General features: G+C 49.4%; 1 protein-coding gene across 10 annotated transcripts in view; it reads right to left on the reverse strand.

The window, feature by feature from the left end:
- Rreb1 (ras responsive element binding protein 1) overlaps positions 1–24271 on the reverse strand; it is a 184831-nt gene that overhangs the window by 18383 nt on the left and 142177 nt on the right. For all 10 annotated transcript variants that reach the window (XM_005398863.2, XM_013521817.1, XM_013521818.1 and 7 more), the window contains 3 exons: positions 13224–13368; positions 12574–12710; positions 887–1076 (listed from right to left, as the gene is read on the reverse strand). In XM_005398863.2, the coding sequence (XP_005398920.1) occupies positions 887–1076; positions 12574–12710; positions 13224–13368 (472 nt within the window). The remainder of the gene's footprint in view (positions 1–886; positions 1077–12573; positions 12711–13223; positions 13369–24271) is intronic.

Below are 24271 nucleotides of genomic sequence, written 5' to 3' on the forward strand. Positions count from 1 at the left end.
ACAGAAGGGGGAGAACTGCTCCTCTGTGACTACAGGGGCGGGGACGCTGCTGGGGAGGGGCTGGAGCGGCACTGCATGGTGGTGCTGGTGACTCACGGGTCTACACATAGGGAAGAATCTACAAACTTGAAGCTCGTGTGTTTATGTCAATTTTACAAAATGGAAAGACAATTTCAAAGTACTTTTACAGCAGGTTCTTTAGGAGTAGACAACAAATAAGGTTTTTTTTCTTGTTCAAATGGAAAATAAGCCAAATCTTTTCTTTTGGGGCATGGTGGTGGGGATGGAACCCAGGGCTCCTTGCCTGTAGGCTGTTTTGCTCTGCACTCCAGCCTCCAAACTGGTTCTTTTAACAGAAACTACAATGCTAGAAATATTCATTCAGATGCTAATGAAAGACTAAAATACATGAATTCAAGTTACAATAGGATTTCAGGTGGGGGTGGTAAACAACTCACACTCTAGTTCCCAAGTCCCAAGAACGGGCAAAAGCACTGATGAGCCAGACCCACACCACCTACCCCTCAACCTAACAACCCCAGGGAGACAGAAAGGGCCAAGTGGGTCGTTTTTTATTTTATTTTTACTACTTGGGATTGAATGCAGGGCCTTCACACTGATCTATATCCGTGGTCCTTTTACTTTTTTTTTTGGTTGAGACAGGGTCTCACTAGGTTGCCCAGACTATGCTCAAACTTGTGATCCTTCTGCCTCACCCTTGCAGGGTACTGGAACTACGATGTGCACCACATCTGGCTCCAAGTTGAATTTTAAGAGAAAAGGGGCTATAATAAAAATACCATTCAATGGATAACATTTTAAGGAAAGGGAACTGCAGGGTGAGGGAGTTTCATCCAACTGAGTGGCCTTGAGCCAGGCAGAATACCTGTGAAATGCGAGGAAACTTCCTACAGGAGAAGTCCGTGAACCCCAGGTCGTGGAAGCCAGCGGGGATTGAAGGGTTGTTCTGGATGAAAGGTCTCCCCGTGGAGTCCCGGGGAAGCTGTTTGTGGACAAGTGCATTGTGGCGCAGCAGTCCTCGATGTGTTCGAAAGGTGACACAGCAAATGTCACATCTAGGAAGAGGGAGAGACAAAGATTCAAGGCGGCGGCTCGACCAGGGTTTCCACTCGTCTGCTGGCTTTAGCATCGCTTCTGCTGCATCTCAGCTGAACACGTAAGCATGAGACAGCAGGAAGCCAGTGTACTCATGGTTAGCGCCAAATAAAACTTCCTTTTAATTTATTTTGTAAATAGTATTCTGCCATCCCTGGACACCACAGCTTTGCAGGCAGTAAGAAATGTAGCCAGGACCAAACATCCAAAACCTATGCACGAAGAGAGGGGAGCTGGGACCCCAAAGCTACCAGCGCAGACCCACCATGGGACCTGACCACACGGCACAAAATGGTTTCTCCTTCCCCTAGCTCACCGGATTTAGTGCAGAATGTTTAAATGGCAACAGAGAAGACATTTCTGTAGCACCTACAGCGACCACGTCAGCACCCCTGGCATCTGATACAGGTGAAACAATCAAACAGTCTGACTGAATTGGTGGCAAGTACCATGACTGTGCATTCAATTCTGACATCTTTACTGTCGTTATCTGAAAAATGTTTGCACTTCCCGCCTCTTGAACCCACAGTAAGCACGAGCCCTGCCATGGTCATGCCATGGTCATGGTCACACAACAGTGGTGGCAGGTGGGCGGGCATCGCCGCCTCATCTTACAGAGGGAAACACTGGGGCTCAGTACTGGTACTCAGGGTGACTGAGGTTATGCGGCAGGAGGAAGCAAAGGCTAAGCTCATGCTCCTGTCTTCATCCGTCCGAGGGCTGCACCCCTTCCTTGAGAGACTCCCACAAAGGACCTCTGCTTAAAAGTCACGGCCTTTCATTCAGAGATGGCCTCTGACATCCTAAAATGTTCCAGACCACAAAGCGGCTGCAAACGGGGTTTTATGAAATAGTCTCTGCTTTCTATTCCAGTACCATCCTCTAGTCTTCGCTGAGAACCACTCGGAAAATGATGCAGGACTCATGTTACCAACATCCCCGGACCTGCTCTAAACAGAGTCACCAGATCCACATGCGGCTATGGAAATTCCTCGTTCACACTCGCCTGCTTTCCCCCAGCTCAGGCGAGGCGGGGCAGATAGCGGAGGGTGGGAGCTCTGTGTGCCGAGCATCTTCCACATGCAGCCTTATCACCCCAGCTTTCCAGCGAGGTGAAGCAATGCACACCCATGTACACTGTAGACACTTTAATGGAAACATTTTTGGTTATGACATGCTTCTCTGGAAATAAAGAGATAATGAAATCAGCCACGAGGCGGCTGAGCTCACTTTGCTAAAGTGCTGAGAGAGAAGGGCGTTGCTTTATCATGCGGTGGCGGGCACAGCGGAACCCAGTCCTGTCACAGGCCCACCTTTTCGCTCCCCTCTGCTAATGGGAAGCACCTCCTCAGAGCGATTCCAGTCATCATGCAACTACATTTAGAACGCCAGCTTCCATGAACTGCTCAGAACACAGCCCTCTTTTTGGGGGGAGTTTGCTGAGTTCCCCAGCTGTGGCCGAAGCCCCAGAGAAGGGCTGAATTCAGACAACCCCCAAGACCTTAGGGACTGGAGCCATGGCTGCACCTCCCAAGGCAGGCCACGCATGGCCTAGGGGACAGAGTCGAACCACAGAAACCACTCCTTTACCCGGTGCCCAGAGGTCTGTGTCCTAGGGAGGAGACTGACTTGGGTAGGAAGCAGCACGGACTCAGCCCCCCTGGGCCAGGGTCTCTTCTGGCTGGAATATATATATCCCAGTCCTAAGCTGCACACTCGGAAAGGACTGCGATCTTGGCGGCTGCTGAGTCCAAGTGCTGCCCAGTGTCCTGAGCACAAGGGGTTATGACGTGCTGCACTGAGAAAATACAAGTGTTAAAGAGGTTTTGTTCAGGCATGAGTTATACCGGTATTGGTTGTGAGCTCAATGTTAATGAATCAATAGCATATAAAATAAGGTGACTGGACAGAAACACAAAATTGGGCATGGTGACACATGTCATTAATCCTAGTATTCTTAAAGCAGGAAGACTGCAAGTTCAAGGCCAGCTTGGATGGCACAGCAAGACCATGTCTCAAAAAACCAAAACAAGCAAGTGAGCAAGCAAACACAACAGAAACATAGATAAAACGAGCTTATGTGCTGATCAACTGATGGACAGGTGATGAAAAGCGCCAAGGAACTTAACCTTGCATTTTCCTGAAGACCAGTGACTCAGTATTTGCTAATTCTGTTTACAGTGACTTTACAGAACCCACCTAACACAAATAACAAGAGTCAACGGGGGGGGGGGGGGGGCTGGGGATTTAGCTCAGCGGCAAAGCGCCTGCCCGGCAAGCGCAAGGTCGTGAGTTCAGTTCCCGGTACCGGAGAAAAAAACCAAAAAAAAAAAAAAAGAGTCAACGGGGCAGCTGGGTCCTCCGTATCCGCAGGTCCTACACCCACAGACTCAAACCAACCCTGGGTTGAAAATAATGGAAAAAATGCATCTCTGCCAAACATGCCTTGCTCCCTTATCATGAAGCTCCATAGTAGCAGGTGCTCGATAGCACATGGCACGATTTCCCAGCATCAATCACGAGTTCTGTGTCTCAGGGAAGGCTGTGGAACAGTGTGTGTATGTGCATGCGTGCATGCGCACATGCGTGTTGGGTCAGGGCCCAGACACAGGGACAGGAGAAGTTATCGGCGTGACTTTGGACAACTTATGTAACATCTCCCAATCTGCCAGAGGGGAGAATGCCCTTGTGACCTTATTCAAAAAGCATATTCCTCACCCCAGCCCAGATCTACTGGACTCAGCGCAGGGAGAAGGCCTAGAAACTGGTATAAAACAAGCACACCAGGGGACGCTTAACAGTTAGGCAAGTCTGAAAAACAAAGAACTAGAATCTAGAACATCTTTAGCTACAAGTGCATGAGAGGCCAAGAAGAAAACACTGACCTCAAGGTTCTCACCTCTCTAACTTGTTCCCTTTCTAAGCCTGTTTCCCTTCGCACCTGGGATGGGGATCTTTGGATTTCAACTTGAAAAACAGATAATGAAATGCTCGGAAACTTCAAGGCACTATTCCACATTTAACAATTCTTTTCTCTTGCCAGGGGAAAAAGAAATCTGGAAAAGCTGATTTCCTGGCACGTGTTCGTAAACATGAAAATGCAGGAAAGGTGGGGCTTTACTTTCCAGTGTGTGCTCTTTCTCATTCTAGAACCTCCCAGGGGTCCTCAGTGCTCTGGTTTAATCTTGAGGTGCATGGGGGAGAAGCGCGTGGTGCTTCTGCGGAGCCCTCTGTTCTGCGCCACCTCGTCCTCAGCTCTGCCAGCTCCTGGACCCTCCGCTCCCGAGAGAGGGACATCTCCTCCCAGCCCCACACCTGCCTGGAGCCTCCAGGTCTAAGGCGAGGTCTAGATCTGTACTTCGCCCCTCCATCTTCACGGGCTCTCAGTCCAGGCACCGTCACTCCCCACCCCCAGTACACTATCTCAGCTCTGCTGCCCAGGCTGGCCTCAGATGATTCTCTGCCTCTGCCTCCTGAGAAGCTGGCACTACAAACACGCACTGCCACATCCAGCTTCTATTTAATTTCACTTCTGAAGAAAGCCATTCTGTTTTGCAACCAAACTACAGTGTTAGGTCGGTTAAAAAGGAGCAACACTCACAGAAAAACACTTGCCACACCTGTGGACAGACCTTAAAATCAGCATGGAAATCCATCACTCAGAGACACGAGCCGACACTGGGGCCCCGCCTGCCCGCTCAGGGCCCTGGAAGAATGCTCTGCAAACTCGTTTCCAAGAAACAGTTCAAGGACAGCGGGGATCACTGTAAATCTGTGCTCCATGTTGCAGGATGCAGAGCCCACCACAGGCCTAGCTCTCAGAAGGAAGGTGCCACCTGGCTCGGGCTTGTCAAGCTTCATTAGGGGCATAAGTGGGGTGGTCCCCAGACTCTCCTCATCCCCATTTGTGAGGTATCTCAACTCTGCCAGGGACTCGTTAGAGCAGGATTGCAAAATATTTAGACAGGGTAGAACTCCAATTAGAGGGTCACAGCAGAGGGGAGGGCTGTAGGTCAATTTCATTTTGCAAGAGATTTGACAGTGTGCCAGAGGAAAATTTTACAAACCTTGACAGGCTGCCTTTTGATTTTCTGGCAACTGAGATGGTCCCACATTGCAAACTGAAGTTAACTTTTCCAAATGAAACCAACTTTGCTGTCAGTGGGACACATGTATTTGGGGGACTGTCTCTTGTAGCACCTAAGGATGCTAACAGAACCCCATTGACATTCCCCTGTACAAACAAAACTTCCTCTTTGTTTTAAAATCATATTGAGGGCCAGGGATATAGCTTAGTACCTGCCTGGCAAGCACAAGGTCCTGAGTTCAATTCCCGACACCCCCTGAAAAAAAATCATGTTGAAGTAGATTATGCTCAGGAAAAAAAAAATCTATCTCATCAATGGAAAAACCTCCAACAGTTTATAGTGAGACTCCTCACGGTGTCTCAGAGCTGAGGATGGATGGCTATGGACAGACACTTGGCCTGACCTTGGCTCTGGAGGGTGAGCTCCAAAGCATCGCGCTCACAGAAACTGCATTTTGTGCACAGGCAGCGCACAGATGATTCACCCAGAAAACATCCTACTTCTAGCACACATTCGCCAAATTTCTGTAAGAAAAAAAATTTGCACTGAGAGTTCTGGCACAGATTTGGCCACTGCCCACTCCCATGACACCCCAGCCCCCCAACCTCAGGTCCTGCTCCAGCAGGGCTGCTCCCATTGCTAGGCGAGGGCTCCAGCGGTTCTTGGGGGTGGGCGGTGCGGGTCTGGGTGTTAGGGTACGCAGAGCTGGGGGCTCCCTGGAATAGCACAGGGGCAGCAGCTGTCTGAGCTTACCTCCTTTCTCCTGTCTTCCCTAGCACCACTTGTACAGTTGCTGAGGGGTACTAGGTGGGTGTGAAACACAGATAGAAGTCTGGAGGTGGAGGGGCCTCACGGCAGGAAACAGCCCCCAGGAGCACGAGGGGTGGCCACAGGTTCGATGGTGGCTGCTGATATGCAAAGTTACAGAAGCAGGATGGGGACTGCGATCACAGAGCTTCCATCTGAGCTTAGAAGTGCCTTCCTGTTGTCGGGACAGGCACAGGAAGTCCTTGCCACGCTAAGGACTGTTGTATGGGCTGGGATGCAGCTCAGTGGTAGAATGTTTGCTTAACACCCAAGAGATCCTGGGTTCAACACTTGGCACTACGTTTGCACGCACACAAACATACAAAGGATTCTCCTCTCACATCCACGACCCTGCCTGTCCTTCCTCCTTCAAAATCAAACAAGCACAGTCCCGCCACATGCTGGCCATGACTTCTGCCAGGCTGAAAGAGCTCAGTGCTACGGTGCAGAGCAGAAGCCTGACGCCCATGGCAGCTGGTGACCTCCACTCTGTCCTCAAGTCACAGACAGACCAACCCTGCAAGCCACTGCTCCGTCATGTGCCTGGGGACACCAAGGCAAGGGGAGGCGCCAACCAGCTCCCATAGGCCAAGGAAATACTCATTAGCTAGCTGTGGTTTTGTCCTTTCAATTCTCAAAAGATTTTAATGCAACAAATAATGTTCTTGCTGAAACTCGGGTCTCAGTCTGAGGAAAAAGAGGAACAATAAAAAAGTTACTAAATAGAGAGCTAATGGCAGCCACTGTACACGCCTAGTCAGAAGGGCATCAGGACGCCTGTGCTTCTGACACAAATAACCTTGCAAGAAGACATCTTTCAGATCCATTTATTTTTTAAAGAAAGTGGCTTAATAGCCACATCCTGCTTTCGGAAACTAAACAAAATAGAAAAGAAAATGTCTAAAAAAAAAAAAAAAGAAAATGTCTCAATGCTGGGTTGGGGTAGAAATGCAGTAGAATAAATGTGCTATTATGGTCTAGACACTCAGAGAGTAGGACGAAAGGGCAAGCCCGGGATAGCCCCAGCAGCTGGTGGCTCACAGCAGGAAACAGCAGCCATCAGGTGACCGTCATCACGAGAAGCATCACCCTCAAAAGCCAACCTGGACGCTGCAGCCACGACCTGGAGTGGGTTCCCCAGCCCCCTTCAGGGAAGCCCCACAGTGAGACGGGGAGTGCGCGTGCATGGCTTTACTCTCCAGAACAAGATGAAAGTCCTGAAGTCAACAGAAAAAGCTTAACAAAGCAGCTGGCCTAAAGAGATGAAATACTCAGGGGTCTCCAAGTGGCTGTACTGCACTGCACAATTCCACAAGGTTTACCACTGTAGCCTTCCCTGCCCCAGTCAGCAGAAAAGGGTTACTTTTTTTTTTTTTAAACTACATACATAAAGTGTACTTTCAAAAGATCACACTGGCACATTTCAAACATTAGGAAACTCATTTCTTTAGAATCTCAGGCTTCCCCAGTGACCTAAGAAAATGATGTGTGGCTCTAATTTTTAAAGATGTCAAGTCCCTTCGAGCTTCATCAGCCTTTCAACACAGCGCAGCAGGATTACAAAACACAGGGGCGAGCAGAGGACAGGACTCAAACCAAATTTAAACGGCACTCAGTGTCCCAATCCTGACAGAAGTAAAGCTAGATGAACGTGGTTCTCTATGACAATAAAGAGTGAAGGACACACTGCCCTCACGTCCTCTGTCAAGTCAACAGTACTTGGGAGAAGCCCGGGAACTGGACGCCTCAGTCTCTCTGCACTGGGATAACCAAAACCCTAACTGTGAATGCCGGAAGGCTTAAAATAGTGAGAAAGAGATGTGATCTAAATAACAGTATCAGAAGAAAAACTCATTTAGTATTTCTGAGAGTCCCAGGGCTGGGTTAACCCTCTTTATCCTTGGAAGTCTTCAAATCTATTTTCTGGATGGGCAAACTGAGCCTCCACTGCCCTCGGTCACAGAGATGCCAGGCAGCAGGCTGGGCAGAGCAGTTCTGTGCAGATGCCCAGCTCCTGACATGACCTGCATTACATCCCTCATGCCTGGACACTGGCTCAGCCGAGCACATTCCCAACTGACACTCCTGCTCCCAGCAGCCCGGCTGGTCGGCAGGACCTGAGAAATACACCTGCCAGGAGGCTGCACCTCACAGGCTGCTGGCTGAGACACCGAATCCCTCGCTCGTTATAGTGTTTTAATCGAGAGACTGGCATTCCTTTTAAAAGGGATTTCATGCTTCATTTTCCCTGCTCTATCTCCAGAGCCAGGAGGAGTGAGTGCAAACAATCCCTCCTCGGAGTCCCACCCGGCGCAGACATTCCTGCCCCTCAGCCCACCCTCCTGCCGTCCTGGCCAGTGCAGGGAACTGACACCCACAGCTGCACTAATCTCTCCCGGTTGCTGTGAGCAGCGGAGGCTGCCCTGTGACAGCCCTGGCTGGGAGGCCTCCCTGCCCTGCCCTAGGAACCCGCCAGGTTGGCCGAGTGGTGTGAAGAGGGGGATAGAGTTTTAGGCACCTCACAGGGGCAGCTGGCACCAGGTGAGCTGGCGTCCTCCCCTGGGCCCTCTGCACACCCTCCCCAGATGCTGGCATCAAGTGAAGGGTGCTCCCACTTGGCTGAGCCCCGACCGAGCCCTGCACTTTCAAACATGACGCTGGCAGACACTGACAGGCCTTTCCTGGTGCAGGACGACATCCGCCCAGCGTGAGGCTGAGGCCTTGTGGAGAATCTCAGGGTCTCTCAGCAGGTGGTACTCGAGCAGAGCTGGGGCCCAGCGTCCCCCAGAGTGGCCACGAATGAGAAGAAGGTCCTGGCATCTCCTTCAGGCCAGCTCACCTGGGCAGGCCCCTAGGGTCCCACGCGCTCATTCCTAACGAAGGCTGGCGGGCACCAAGGGAGTTAAGGGTCAAAATCACCTGGGACATGACTCTGGGGATCAATAACGTGACCCGAGCAAGGGGGTCTCGACCCAGAGAGAACACAAGTGCCCCAGCACAGGAGGACAGGGCTGCAGCAGACACTCTGCACGCAGAGACCCCCTCACTGGGCTAGGAGGCAAGGGGCTTCCTCGCCCCGGACTTCTGCTGCTTTCCGGGCAGCCGAGGCCACTGGCTCAAACATCACTGTTTTTCTCAAGCCTAGTCAGATCATAATGAGGACTCGATCATCTGCTGGGTACATTTTAACTGAAATACTGTTAAAATTACTTATTACCTGATCTCCTTTAATCAAAAAGCTACCTAAGATTATACAGTAACTCAGGCCAAGTTCTGCCTCTGGCAGCCACTTCATCAACACACTGACCCTGGCTCCTGCCCTCCCAGCTGACGCCAGGGGCAGAGTCGCCCACACAGAGCATGGGGGGTATTCCCCTCCTAAACCTGCTCTGTGGGCTGCTGAGCCCGTGAGGAGAGAGGCTGTGACGGGGCCACATGAACCGGACTTCAAGGCCTATGCAGCAAAAAAGCAAAACAGCACCACTGACACTTTGTATACTGTGTGTGCTGATGGTCTATTTTGACCACTACTGTGGTATAGTAATCAACTAAAGTGTTAATATTGCTTGTTTCTTTTCTGCACAGGGCTGAGACCCAGGACCTCACACATGGCACACATGTGCTCTACCACTGAGCTTCACCCACCCCAGCCTATGTTATACTTTTAAAAATGAGGCTACTAGATGATTTCAAAGGATAGCTAGGTTTAATCCTGCTGCTGCTGCTGGTGCCGGCCTAGACAGTCCTAGCAGTGGACAGCTTACTCTGCTTGAGTCTAACAAGTGAGCGAGATCTCCCATGTCCAGCAGCCCTCAGCTCACACAGGGATGCCCCCGAGTCTGTGGGTTTTTTTGGCGGGGTAGTACTGAGGCTTGAGTCCAGGGCCTCACACTTGTCAGAGCTACATTCCTAGCACTTTTCAAATCTTATTTTGAGATAGGGTCTTGCTAAGTTGCCCAGGTTGGCCTGGACCTTGGAATCTTCCTGCCTCGACCTCCCCAAGCAGCTGGAATTGCAGGTGTGCACCACCGCCCCCAGCTACACGTACCTGCTCTGTGAACACCCTCCCAGGTGCCAGAACCCTCAGGTTTCATGCTGCTCCCTCCCCATCTGGGAACCCTGCTCCCCATCTGGGAACTGTGCAGAAGGGACTGCAGACAACACCTGACCCTCAGAGCTGGAATCTCTGCCAGTGGCTGGGTGCCTTCCTTTTGCTTGAGGCCGACACTTGGTTAATTTGAAACACAGCAGAGCAGAGGAACAGGGACACAGTCTTTACTCGTTTGGGTTTCCAACACTTTCTTAAGGAACAACAGGCACCTCGCCAGCTTTGTGGGGAGGAAAAGGAGGGGGGCCAGCGCAGGAGAGAGAAAGCAGCAGCTGTTTTGAGTTACAGACATTCTGCCCAAGCTGGTAGCATCCCACTGTGGCTCTGTTGCCTTTGGGGTTTGAAAATGGAGTCGGTGTCTATTTTAGTTCTGGTTAACGAGCAGTCTCTCCCACCGCCCCTGTCACAGTTCACAGCCCAGCCAGGCCCCGCGGGCCCGCGCCTGCTCCAGGCCTCCTCTGATAGCAGGCTATTATACGGAACAGCAGAGCAGAGAGGAGAAAAGGGAGGCAACTGCGATCTGTAATCATTCCCTTCAGTCTCCAGGGGCCAGCCCCACCCCACGGGGCAGTGGTCACTAGATAGAGCCACAAGGCAGGGCTGCCTGCTTGGTCTTCTTCCGACACCACCAGCCCCACGGCCAGCCCTGTGGGCCGGTGGGATGGAGATTACCTGCAAAGGCCCAGCTCCTGCTAGGCTACAGGGAGCTGCCCCTCAGCTGGCAGAGGGCGGTACTGAGCCAGGAAGAAAACCCCTGCTCTGCAGCCGGAGGTTCAGCCTCATGGCCCTGCTGTGCCACTGGCCCAATCGCCTACCAAATCGTGCTCGAATGAATGACCAGCGTGCAGGGCGAGTCCCATTGCTACCTGCCTTTGAGGACTCAGCCTCGCCAGACACTATTCCAGGAAACTCATGCGTCACCCAGACCAGCGCTGCACAAGGGCACACGCGGGCTTTGCTGTCACTGCTGCACACCGTGCTGTGCAGGGCGGGCTCAGCAGAACCCTCCGAAGCCTCCGTGCTCCCCTGTAGGATCACGTCACCTGGAAGGGGGCAGGTCAGTGTCAGTCCTCAGCCTGAGGCTGAGGAGCTCTTTAAAGACATTATACAGGACTCCAATTGGTCCAGCAGTGTAAATTCTCCATAGAGTCTGTCTCTCCCTCAACTGAAAAATATCAAGCTAACGTGATTACGGATAATAACACTGGTTGTGGCCTTCAGTCAGTGCACAATTAGGCTTTCCTGTCTAACACAAAAGTCGTCAGCTTGTGCAGACCTTTCCATTCCCAAGTTACCAGGAAACATGTGTTCTTGGGAAAGAAATCCAGTCCATACATCGGGACTCAGGCAAACAGGTGCCCAAATTCCTGTACTCCCAAGCTATCTTTGAAAAGCCACACGGGGACCTGCCCTCTGTGCTTGGATCAATCTTCAGCTATGTGGGACTTTTCAGACTTCAAGTCTCTCAACTATAGCAGAGGCTCCTGGATAGTTATTAGTTCTTTTAGAATTAATGGCATTTTTTTTTCTTGAGACAGGATCTCACTATGTAGCCCAGGCTGGCCTCAAACTCACAGTGATCCTCCTGCCTCAGCCTTCTGAGTGCTGAGACTACAGGTGTGCACCACCACGCCGGACTGGTATTAACATTTTACATATTCTCTTTTTTTTTTTTTTTTTTTAATTGAACATACAACCTCGCACTTGCCAGGCGTGTGCTGTACCACTGAGCTATATCCCCGGCACTGGCACTAACATTTTAAATGTGGCAATTCTGTATGAACAGTCTCTAAACCTTGCTGTTCATCAAGAACACGGGACTTTGCCTGGTGAGAGTTAGCAGAGAAGGTAGAGAAAACAGGCCTATCCCTGAATCCTCCTGGAAAGCTGTATTCCCATCCATGCTTTCTGCCTGGCACTACTGAGGGTCATAAGTGCTGGAGCTGAGAAGACTGAAAATGGAAGATGAACAGCAGAACTGATGTTCAAAATTGCCTCGCTAGACCCTGGTGGACTCTTTCTTACCCCACAGCACTCCGGGTTTCCATGCCATTGGTCCAGTTTGGTCCAAACACCTAGAATGGCCAGCACTGGGCCGGCATGAAACACATGAACAGTTCACCTGGACCGTACATCCACAGACAGCCGGCAGTTATTTGAGCTGCGATATCTCGTGCAAAGAAAAAATGTTTGTTGTTCAAAACACCCTGACAGGAGGGCTCACTGGTGACTGCCCACCAGGCACCCGAAGTGAAGGAATCAGGGCGCACCACTACAGCCAGCCTCTCTGATGACCCTCAGCCCCATCTCCTCCCCTCCCACACAATGCATTTCTCAGCTGCTTTACTAACGTCTCTCACACACATTCAATCTCTGCAGTTCAGCTGGAAGAGAAAAGCAATGAAATGAAAAGGGGCTTTCCAGACCACAGGTCTAGCACGCCATTTCTCCTACCTTAGTGGGTTATCTGAATGGGTCTCCATGTGGGTCTCCAGTCCATACTTGCAAACAAACTCTTTGAAACACACTGGGCAGTGAAAGACTTCATCATCTGCCTTCTCCAAGTCACCTGCCTGTCCATCTTCCACCATCTGAGGGAAAAGCAGAAAGTGAAGTCACAAAGTGGTCTCCCATGTAGAGAGGCCAACACCAGCTCCCCACCTGAACATTAAGAATGTGACTGTCCATTCACTCACTCACGTAACAGATACTCACTGAACAGTACCAGCCGCCCACCCACTCCTCAATCCTTTTATCCCCTCAACACAGACTCAGGACACCCTTACTATTTGCTAAACACCAGAGAATAAAGGGCAGGGCAAGAGAGAACCCAAAGCTAATGACGCTTTCATATTAGCTTGGCAGCAATGTAAAAAGCATGGAAGTTCTTCATTTCATTCCTCAGCTCAGCAAGGGGTGCTCGAAGAGGAAACACACACAGGTATTCTTTTCTTAGTCACTTTATAAAAACAGTGTGGGAAAGCACAGGTTAAAAAGCGTACGGTGGCTGTCTGCCAAGTCCCCATACTGTGAAAATAAAGATTAGTGGTATTTTTGCTAAAAGCCCTACGCTGAGGCATGTCTGTGCCAGGAGCTGAGAAGACCTTTTTAGCAGGTGCTGAGTCTTCTCTCTCTGACTCGGCATCGTGACTCAGTTTCCTCTTAGAGGACAGCCGCCTGCGCTTCAGAGGAGATGGAGGGGCCACGGCTGTAGCACCGTTGGGGTCCTTCTCATGAATCTTCATATGTCTAAAAGGAATATACAAATACACAATGTGAGTTAAGAACAGCAAAAAATCCAGCTCACTTATTTCCTCTAAATTTTTGAGATTACACACGTAAGCACTGGTATTTAAATTTTCTTTTGGCAGTGCTGGGGATGGAACCCAGAGTCCTGAGCTTCTCAGCAAGTGGTGTATCACCGAGCTACATACACTCCTCACTCCTGACTTTTCACTAGTTCAGAGACACCGAATACAATTTATACAGAGGCTTCTGCCTTCCTAAAACTTCACAACCTCCTTGAATCTCTGCTCAGGCTCCTGTGCTATCCAGAAGGGTTGCTCAATGTCATGCTGCTTGCTGGAAGATGTTCATGAACTTGACTGGCATTAATGAGCTGGAAACGAACTATCTGGTGACCGGTCCTACTTACTCAGACAAAAAGTACTATTTTAGGACACCCGCGTCTATAGAATAAAGGATTCCTAGCTTCCCAAACTATCCCACTGGTTCGTAAGTCACCAAGTCACAACTGCGCCCTGTAGCCCCAAAGCCACCCTGCACTGACCAGTCTTATGTCTCTCCAGTCTCTGGAAAGTATTTGGGGGTCAAATTTGAGACGTGCTGACAGAGCAGATGCGCAGAGCACTTAAGACCTAAAAGCTTTTCCATGTCCCTCGTGGAATTATGTGGATTCAGAGATCAGGAGAGTAAGCACACAGCGCAACGACTGAGCTACAGGTTACAACTCCAACATCCACAGGACGAGGGCACACACAGAGCCGGAAAGGGTTATGTGTAATATTTATGGGTCTGTTCCAAAAAGGAAGTTTAAGGGTCCTGATTTAAGTGGACTTATTTCATTAAGTTCTAAAACATCCTAACAAAAGAAAGGTCCCAAGATATACCGGAAAAGAAAGAACGGCATTATAAACAGTCCAACCCAATTTCCTTATTTTCCAATATAAAAAGGGATTCGTTTTGCTAGTGACAATCACATCGTCTGAGTGGGGTTAAACTGTGCCAGATGTAGGAATGCAGTGTAGCTTTTTACAAATAACTGTTTTATGATGATTTTACTTGAGAAGTATTTTTATTTTTGGTGGTGCTGGGGGTGGAATGCGGAGCCTCATGCATGCTAGGAAAGTACTCCACCACCAAACTACACCTCCAGCCCCTCAGGAAGTTCTTAAGGGTGGGAAAAATGGCAACATTCTTGCCCACTCTCCTGCCACACCACTGAAAGGCAGCTCAGTCCCGCCTTCTTGCAGTGCTGTCCTCTGAGGAGACAGGCTGAAGATGAAAACACCAAGCAGCTCGTCAGTCCTGGACAGATTCGTGCTGAGATGTGCTGGGCAAGGGTTTCAGACAGCCAGGATGCTCCACTCCCACACATAACCTGTGGCCTCCAGCAACGGGAGTCCTCTTCTCAGAAGTGAGTGGATGCACAGTGCTGGACACGGATGTGGGGCTCTCCGGTCTGCTCTATAGACGGATTCTCGCATTAGTCCCCTGCGCCTCCAAGCCAGCAGACAACACCAGCCCCACGGCCATCTGCTGGCTGCAACTGCCGAAGCTATGGTCTGACCTTTGAGAACAGGGCACTCGGAAAGGAGGCGCAGGCCACGCCACTGGGCTCTTGGTGGGAATCAGTGTGGTGGAGCAGAACGATCTAGCAGGAGGTAACAGACAAGAATCGCAGACCATGATGCCTATGGCCATGTGATTCCTTACCTAATTATTAGGGAAGGATATCACTTAGTCCTTGGTCACCTACAACTATGAGAAAATTAAATGATACAAACAGCCTTGATAAGTACCAAAGATTGTGATCTGAGACCATCTCTTCCTATCAAGGTCTGGGGTAAAAAAAGAAAAGTTGGTAAGGTTTTTTTCAACACTGCATGGCTCCCCTCAATTTTAGAAATGTTTATTTTTAAAAAAACCTCTAAGAATTAAGGAAGATGCTAAAGGATATAAATTAGTATCAAAACTGCCCTTTTAATAACACACTCACAATTAATCTCAAATTATCAAAATCAATACCAACACAGTGAAAATATCATAAATATGAGAATGACAACTGGAAACAGGTTGTGTGACTGGCACATTTTAGGCTACATATTCCCAACATCCAATACAATTACCTAAAGTAATACAGAAAGGTTGCTTCACTATTTTGTCCTGGAATTTCTGAGAGAAGCTGTTTCCACAAAGGAGAGGAGGAGGAGGAGGAGGAGGAAAGCTGGAGCCTGCATTTAGTAAGCGTCTGTGGGAACCTGTTACCAACTGCTGCTTTCATTTTGCAGCAGGTGAGGTGCAGAGGGGCCTGTGGCCCCCGACCAGAATGAACTCTGGCGTGCTGGTTCCCACATTCATGGTCTTTCTCCCACCTTGGCTGCCTACAAAGCTAAGGTCGCCTATTAACTCCATGGGGACCACTGGCTGGACTCTCAGGGCTATAATCAAACCCGGGCACTTCCTCTCTAGTAGACTGTGGCCCCAGGTGGAAGAGCTGGTACCAAACGCTGAATTCCACCAGAAGATGGGGTGGGGAGAAGAAATCAAAGGTCAGAGCCTGCCCCTCCACGAGTCTCATGCCTCTATCCTAGTCCCAGAGCTTAACACTGCCCTTGGCCACGTGACTGCAGAGCAGAGGGTGAAGGGAGAGGCAGGTCAAAGCAGTCTTATGGGCTCCATGGCACTGTCGGGGCTGATGACCACAATCCACTCTATTCTGACTGAGCCTCCTTGAGCCTCAGGTTCAAAACAGGCACAGTTATGCTCTAGGGTGAAATCTCTGGTTTCTGGCCATAACATGAGAGGTTCCCAATCTCTCCCTCCACCCACATGGTGACCAAAGCAGCAGGACGATTCAAGTCTTTGGTTTCAAGTCAATGGCCTGAGCGCCAGCCAGGTCCCATGTCAGACGTGATCTGCAGTTAGATCTCCTCCACCCTGAACCCTGCCCTGCTTCCCTAGGCTCAGCAGCAGGGGCAGCAACTTTTGCTGTTCATTTCCTCCCAAAGGCTCACAGGAAGTAGGGCAAGTCATCGTGAAGAGCCAGTCACAGCCCCATCCCCTCAGTGGAAGGTCATGGCAGAGAGAAGGGGTGGTAGGGAAGAGACATTTCTGTCCCCTGCTTTTAAAAGGCTGGGGCCTGCGTTTCTCCTAGGTTTTACTTCAGAGGCCAATCTGTCTCATTTCCATGAACTCCAGAGTCAGTGGATGGACTGACTCTGAAGCCCAGAACTGGAGGGAAGCTGAGACATTCTTCAGTCACTCATTCGGCACCGAAAGTCCCTCTCCACAGCAGACTGAAGACAGTATTGTCTGGTTCTGCTCGAACACTTCTAGCAACAAGGACTTCTCCACTTTCACCAGTTGTTCTCACTGAAAAAACTGTCTTCCCCCATAAAGTCAGAAATCCCACCCCCACTGTGTCTGTCTGTCCTCAGAGACAATATGGTGTCAGTCTATACTCTCTTCCATGGGGCAGCTTGGTCAACAGTGCAAGAGGACACTGCCTTTCTCCCAGTTCTCCTCTCAAAATGAAAAACTATCCCTCACTCCCGAACCCTCCCCGCCTCTGGCCCCAAGTGCTGCTTGCAGGTCTGTTGAATCCTCCTGGTCACTAACCTCAGAATACTCTCCAGGTTGCAGCTATCGTTCACCAGTATCTGATCATGCTGGATTCAATACACACCAATCCGGAAGTGGTCTGAGAACTCACTTCTGTTGGTCCACTGAGTTTAACAATGACCTTACACCCTCAGTTCCTACCTACCCCAGCCCCACCATGGATTAAACCCAAGGCCTCTGCCCACTACATCCCAAGTCCTTGCCATGATTCCTTCAGACTGCTGTCAAACCACGTCTCTTCTACTCTGCACTTGGGTAGGTACTAGATGTCTTCATTTTCCAGACCAGCAAGGGTGGTGAGGGTGAGTCTTGCGACGTGTAATGATGGTGGGAGACAAAACTGGTAGGCACCTTTCTGCAAAGTGGCTCAGTGACAGGGACTGGGATTTTAAAGATGTACATCTTCATTCCACTAATCCCACTCACACAAATTCACCTAAAGGACTAACTGGCAGATACAGGGCACACACTGACAACTACGGCTCTGCCACTAGCAGGCCTTAATACTGTAACCTGGCCACCACACTTCCGCTGCGGCTCTGCTATGCATTCCCTACACAGCAGCCAGTCTGAGCTTCTGAACATACATCCAGCACACCTCCCTGCTTAGTTCTTACATCAGACTGGTTCTTGGGAGTAAATCTGGCCTCCAACTGTCTCTTGGCCCTCTGGGGCCTACACTCAACCAGCAAGCTCAGCCCCTGCTCTCCCGCTGCCTGGGAGGCTGCACCTCAAGGCCTTCCCAGGCCTGACTCCAGCGCTAGGTTTCCCATCTGCAGCCCTCCCATGAGGCCTTCCCGCACAGCCCACCTGTGTAGCGTCCTCCTGGTTTACTTTGCTTCCAACACACAGCAGAGACCAAAGCTTCCCATACTTTTTTTTTTGAGACTAGGTCTCACTATGCCGTTCAGGCTAGACTTGAACTCACGATGCAGGCCAGGCTGGCCTCGAACTCTGGGCAATCCTCCTGCCTCTGACTACAGTCACCTGCTACCTCGCCTGGCCATGAGTATCTGCCGCCTCATGGAATGGATGAATGAAGGACAGAAGAACGAAGCAAATGCAAACTCTCACTCGAGTACCATAAGAACACACATCCTCAGGTTGGGGACACTATAATTTATCTCACCAAGACTTAAGGTGAGCAAACTTAGTGTCTGACTGTAAACAGTGCTATGCCAAAGGGACTTTAAGGGAAAGCATCTCAACAATGGATGCCGAGGACAAAGGTTAGTTTTCTCTCTTATTAGTATTAAATTGTGCTCATTCACTCAAAGTAAAACCTTTACCCATAGTGGAGAGAGGTTAATGTAAAAATCAAAGTTTGCTTCTGCATAGATTTCTGGAATTTTCCTTCAGAGGCATGCTATTTGCTCAGTACGATCCTGCCACACTGTGGTCTGAGGAAGGAATTTGTTCGCACATCAAGAATCAAGAGAAGTTTTCTGCCATTCATTAACAACCACAGGGGCTTTTATAGTGATATACGAAAACTAATATTGCAGGTGAGAAAAAAAACCAGTCGGTACTTTTTCAAGTGCTAATGGGAGTCCACTTTGAATTTAGAAGTAGATGCTGATTTCCAACTTAGTTTTTTCTCCAGGAAATCTAATTGTTTTTTGCTTTCTACAGTTTGAAAAAATCCACTTTGTCTTTATCTTGTGGTGCTGGGGATTGAACCCAGGGCCTATACATGCCAGAGAGGTACTCTACCACTGGGCTACACTCCTACCCCTAAGATCCAGGTAGAGGGGCCATGACAACAGGAAAACATTAGAGCTAAACGAGATAAATTGGTGACCAAATCACCAGGGAGTCAGACAAAGTCCTAAATCACAGCCCTCCTGCCTTCCCAAACACCCTCCCTTCCCAGTTCTAAGCACAGGAGCTTTCTTCTGGCCTTTCCCAGGCATATAAGGCATTGGATTTTGCCCCTTAGGCACTGGTTTGAGCTGAACAGCAAGCAGGACTTTGGGCGGGAAGATGGAGTAGAAGCTGAAGAACACGTGATAGCGATGAAGTCACAGAGTGAACTCCGAACCCTGATGCATTTAAGGTCAGCTCCTGGTTCTGCCACCCAGTAACCATGGAGATTCCAGTTACTTAGGCTATCTGGGCTTTTGTTTGTGCATCTGTAAAATGAGAACAGTACTGCCAGTCTCTTAGAGCTGGTGTCCAGATCAGGGCCCTCCAATGAAGGCTGTTTCAAATGAAGATCCCTGGAGCAGGGCCCAGCAATCTGGGTTTCTACAGTCCTGAGGGTGACGCTGAAGCTTGCTCAAGTGTGAGAACCGCAGGGACTAGTGGAATTCTGCAGCCCTTTATGTGTGTGGGTTTAGTTAACTATCTGACTAGGGTGTTGAGAATTTTTGTATACGCGCATCAAACTCTCTCGGATTCATCTTCCAATAAACCACAGTCTCTGGGTAAGCCTGCCATGCATAAACACTTCGCAGGGTTGGGAAATCTAACATCTGTCCTCTGGCGGCAAAATCCTTTGGAAAACCCTCAGTACGTTTAATAGGACCCAAGCTGAGCACACCTAGTTAGCGGCATTCTTTAAACCTTCTGGTACCTAATCTATGTGTGAGGGTTAAAGCTCAGGCAATCTAGACATTTCCAGTATTTGCCAACTTTCAGGTCTTAATTCCTCACAGGCTGTTAGTGGAGGAGCTAAATTATTTGCTCCTTGCAGTGAAGGGCACTGCAAGGAAGGTTGCTGTCAGCGCACAGGGCCCTGCACACAGACGGCACCTGGCGTCAGGGACGTCAGCTGAGCACAGCCGGCTCGGTGAGGTTCTGGCTGCCTGGCAGCAGATACGTCCCCACCTGTACCTGGAGCAGTCTTCCTGTCCAGTGATGCCTTACGATAACCTGAGAGGGAGAAAGATCCACAAGTACCACAGCTCTCCAGAAACCTCCATATCTAACCAAAGAAAAGTACATCTCCAGAAAGATTTGCGACAAATGCCTAGGAGAGGAGCTCAGGGTGAAGAGCTGGGTGATGTTCTAACATCCATTAAGATCTGCACAAGCAAAAGAGGAGGACGGAGTGTGACGCAGGGGGGCGGGGGGAATGCCTGGTGGGAGAAGAATGGCAGGGCTTTGGCCACGGGCGCTGCCCCCTGTCTGTCATCATGAAGGCACCTTTGAGTACCTACAAGATTGTTCACATTCAGTCATGCTTGTTCACAGGCTGGTCACAGCTGTGCCAGGGAGCAGAAGGCTTGGTGAGGCAAACGCAGCTGTGCTGATCCAACAGCCAGCACTCAGAAAAGTCGAGAAGCAGCTGGGCATGAGGTGCGAACCTCTCCGTGTGGCCCACCGTGGGAACACCTCAGAGGACTGTTCCCTGGTTCCTGGGAAGCTTGGGAAAGCGCCCCTTATCTGCACCCACCACCAGGCCAATGGCCAGCAGAGGCTACAAGTGAAGTCCTGCTCCTCAAGCTGGGCAACTGGAGCTCTTCCCCTGCCCTGCTCTGGCAGCTCCTCGCGGACTTCTGCCCTGTAGAGCTGGGTGGCGTGTCTCAAGAGCAGAGGGTTTCCCTCACCTCCGTGACTGGCATTCATTTTGCTGTGCCAGCGAAGGGGACAGCTCAATTTTATTCAAAATGGGGAATCTGACTTCAAAGCAGTGTTCATGACTACATTTTCACATTCCTTGCTGACACTTTCGGGGTGCTATCTCCACTGCTCTTCAGCCCGTGTGTACCTGTCTCTCTCTCATTCTCCACTAGGGTGGTTCTGTCTTGGTGTAGATAGCTCCTCACAGATGAAGTGAGCTGGAATTTCAACGCCGAAGAACTCTTTACTCAGGCACCCTTGTGGGCAGGGAGAAGAAGGGCACCTTTGGAACCTGAATTCCTCTACTTTCCTCCTTCCAATGACCTGGAAGCTGCCGGCCTTTGACCAGAGCTGAAGGACCACAACCTTGGCTGTGGGACTCTATTTAGAAAACAGAAGCTCTCTCTGCACGGTCCCTCCTCCTCTCCCATCCAGGGGCAAAGGCTTGGCGGGCAGCCCAGGGCCATCAAATACCAACCTTTACATAACCTTCAGTCTCCACACTACTCTCGGCAGACCTGCAAGTCAGTATACCCTAAACTTAGATTTTCCCCCCTTTGCCTGTACTTAGTTTACTAAACTAACTTCTCAGTTGTTATACTCGGCATACATTATCTGCAGATTCAGCCTGGTGTAGTAGTGGTGCACACGTGCTTGGGAAGCTCAGGCAGGGGAACTGCTCAAGCTCAGGAGATGGGGCCACTCCAGCAACACAGCAAGGCCTCATCTCAAAGAATAGAAGAACAAAACAACAAAACCAGAGAGTCTTGAAAAACAAACCAAAGGGCTCAGAGGCTGAAATGAGAACTCTTTCATTTATGTAGGGCTGAAATCACCTTGCTTGGATCTTCTCCATGTGACTCCAGAGGTACAAGCAAAGCTGCCATTCTCTACTTGACAGCCCCTAAGTATCTCACGGACATCGGTTGTAATGAAATGAACACTTTCTCCCCCCAAGCGGAAGCCCGTTGATGTCCTCAACCATTCCAGGTGACTTCTGTGTTGAGTGTCAAAGACAGCGTCCCAGCAAGGTTGACACTTCCAAAGTGGCCTCATCAGCTGCAGCCATTTCCCCTGGGGGAAGACATCACCAGCCCACCATGGAGAATGCTTTCCTGTCCAATAGGGACAATGCCAGCCTCAAAGCCACCCCAGCCTAAGCTTCATTTCTCACCTCAGCCTCGAGTGGGTTTGCTCAGGTCTCTGAAGGATGGTAGAACCTTGCCACTCATGTTTGTCCTCCTTTTGTGGAGGAGGAAGAGATGACAGTCTTTATAATAAGGAATGACAGACGCAGGCTGGGCCCTTCGAGGTGGTCATCTCAGGCCCAATAGGAAAGATGTGGGCACAGCTCTGGTGCAGAGAAGTAGTGTGGTGACAAAGAAAAGCCACTGCAGCTGGGCGTGGTGATGCACACTTGTAATCCCAGCACTCAGGAGACTGAGGCAGGAGGATCGTTGAGAGTTCAAGACCAGCCTGGGCTACAAAGTGAGCTCAAGGCCAGACTGAACTGCATAGCGAGACCCTGTCTCAAAAAGACAAAAAAAAAAAAAAAAAAGCCATTGCCACCTGAGACACCTTGTTAAAGTGTGTAGAGGCAGTGAGAAACTGAGAAGGCGAGGGAACCAAACCAGAAAGAGAATGACTACAAATACTGTAATCCAAGAAAAATGTCTCCTTCTCCCCTAACAGGGAGACAGAGCGCCTGCTCTAGGACTACAGCAGCTCATGGCCACCTTCATCTCAGGTGGGATGGATGTGGGACACACGAGGCCTCTGCTCTCCAGAGATAACAGAATACAATGGCATGCTCCAGGGAAGAGATAGCATATTGTCCTGCCAACAGCAAGCCAGGTCCGGGGGACAGACAGTGGGGAAGAAGGGCTTACAATCTTGGCGGGACCCACAGCACTCAGAGCTCAGTTTTGCTGCCTGTAAAACTGGGTCAGCAGCCCTCCTGAAGGAGTTGGTTATGTAAGCATGAAAACTAAGAGTGAAGTGCCGGTACCACATATACCCACGAGCCCATTATGCAACACTATCTCAGGTTTAAGGAAATATAAAATCTCCCTCCACTGAAGGCCAACAACCTCTCCATGAAGGATCCTAGAGCCCTAAAAAAAGCAGAGAACAGCTCACAGGTACACAGCAGCACCAAAGGGGAATGGGGATGCTGCGTCACCAGCACACAGGCTAACGCATTCACTCGAGGAGGGAAGGTGGGTATGCATGTGTGTGTGGAGGGGGTTAGATGTTGTTGCTAATCACCTTCCTTAACAAATCAGAAAAACGTTGACAGTGAGTGGGCACGTTTAGATGTTTGCTAGCACCAGCTTGCTCAGCCCAAACAGGTTGGACAGGTTGGATATTTAAACAAAGGAGGAAAAATGCAAGGTATAAAGCCCAATGAAGAGCTGCCCTGGAAATGCAGCCAGCAGCCTCCAGGTTTGTTTGTGATCTAATGTGGAAATCAGGCCCTCAGTTTCATGTGACAAAACTAAACTGGACATACATTCAGGATCTGTTTAAAGTTCTCAGGACGCCATGCTTGGTGGGAGAGGGGACAGGGCACATGGGAAGCTCTCCACCCCTCATCCTGTCCCCAGGAACCCATCCTTGCCTGACGTGACCTGATTTGCCTCTCTCATAACTGCCCGGCTATTCAAGTGTGGGCAGGCATGATGCTCCAGATTTTGATGTCATCTCCCAGTTTTACCTGGTAAGACAGAGCTTTTGAAATATTTCAACAAGGGATGTCAAAAACATTGTACGACTAACATTCAAGAGAAAAATTCTTTTGCATTTGCTTCATCTCCCAGAAATGAAGAGACAAATACCCCCTCTGCCAGAATAGAAGACCCAAGTTACAAAAAGTGTCCAGTCAGCCAAATGATAAAAAGCTAGTTATGAAACCAATCAAAAAACTGAAAAGCAGTAGTGAGAAAAAAAGGACTAGCTGCTGTTTAACATACCCGTATGTGTGCAGTTTTGTGAGCTCTCACTCTCTCTGGCACAAGTGGACACCAACTGGTCTTTTGGACAGAAATAAAAATAGGCACTAGCCACAAGTACATTTTTCAACTGTTCCCTCAAAAAAAAAAAAAAAAAAAAGCCATGCTGACTGTTAAACAAGTATTAGAGAAAACAAACAAACAAAAAGTAAACGAAAAATTATTTAGAAGATGTCAAGTCTAGCAAACCCAAAACACACAATACAATAGACTATCAATTAAGACTGGCTGACTTTCAGCTTGGATGTTTCCTTATTCCTTTTTTATTTATTTGAATAATGAAATTATGTGGCAAGTCATTCTCGCCTACTCCTTCTCAAGAGAATAATGGTAGCTTTTTACTATTTGCAGATTTCTAAAATGCAAAGTAAAATTTTTGAAAAAGACCACAGAATCTCAACTAATAGTATAAATGCAAATCCATACTACAAATATAAAAAATCACAGAGCAAACCAGTTAGTAAAAAGGAAAGTATTCAGATAATAATGAGGATTTGCACAATTCAGAAATGGAAATGCAGGCATATGGCACACAGCTTCTGTACAAAGCACTGTTATCAGGCTTGGGCTCTCAGAATGTGGCCTACGTTACTCCCATTGTTAAAGGGCATGGGGTCTATTTCTTGCTTTGGTAAATCTATATTCTGAGCTGGTACACAGAAGGGCTTACTGCATTAAATATCTTCATGGTGAAGAGAAAGGAAGGCAATGAG

This window comes from Chinchilla lanigera, unplaced genomic scaffold (assembly GCF_000276665.1).
Source record: "Chinchilla lanigera isolate Chin_1 unplaced genomic scaffold, ChiLan1.0 scaffold00064, whole genome shotgun sequence".
NCBI lineage: Eukaryota > Metazoa > Chordata > Mammalia > Rodentia > Chinchillidae > Chinchilla > Chinchilla lanigera.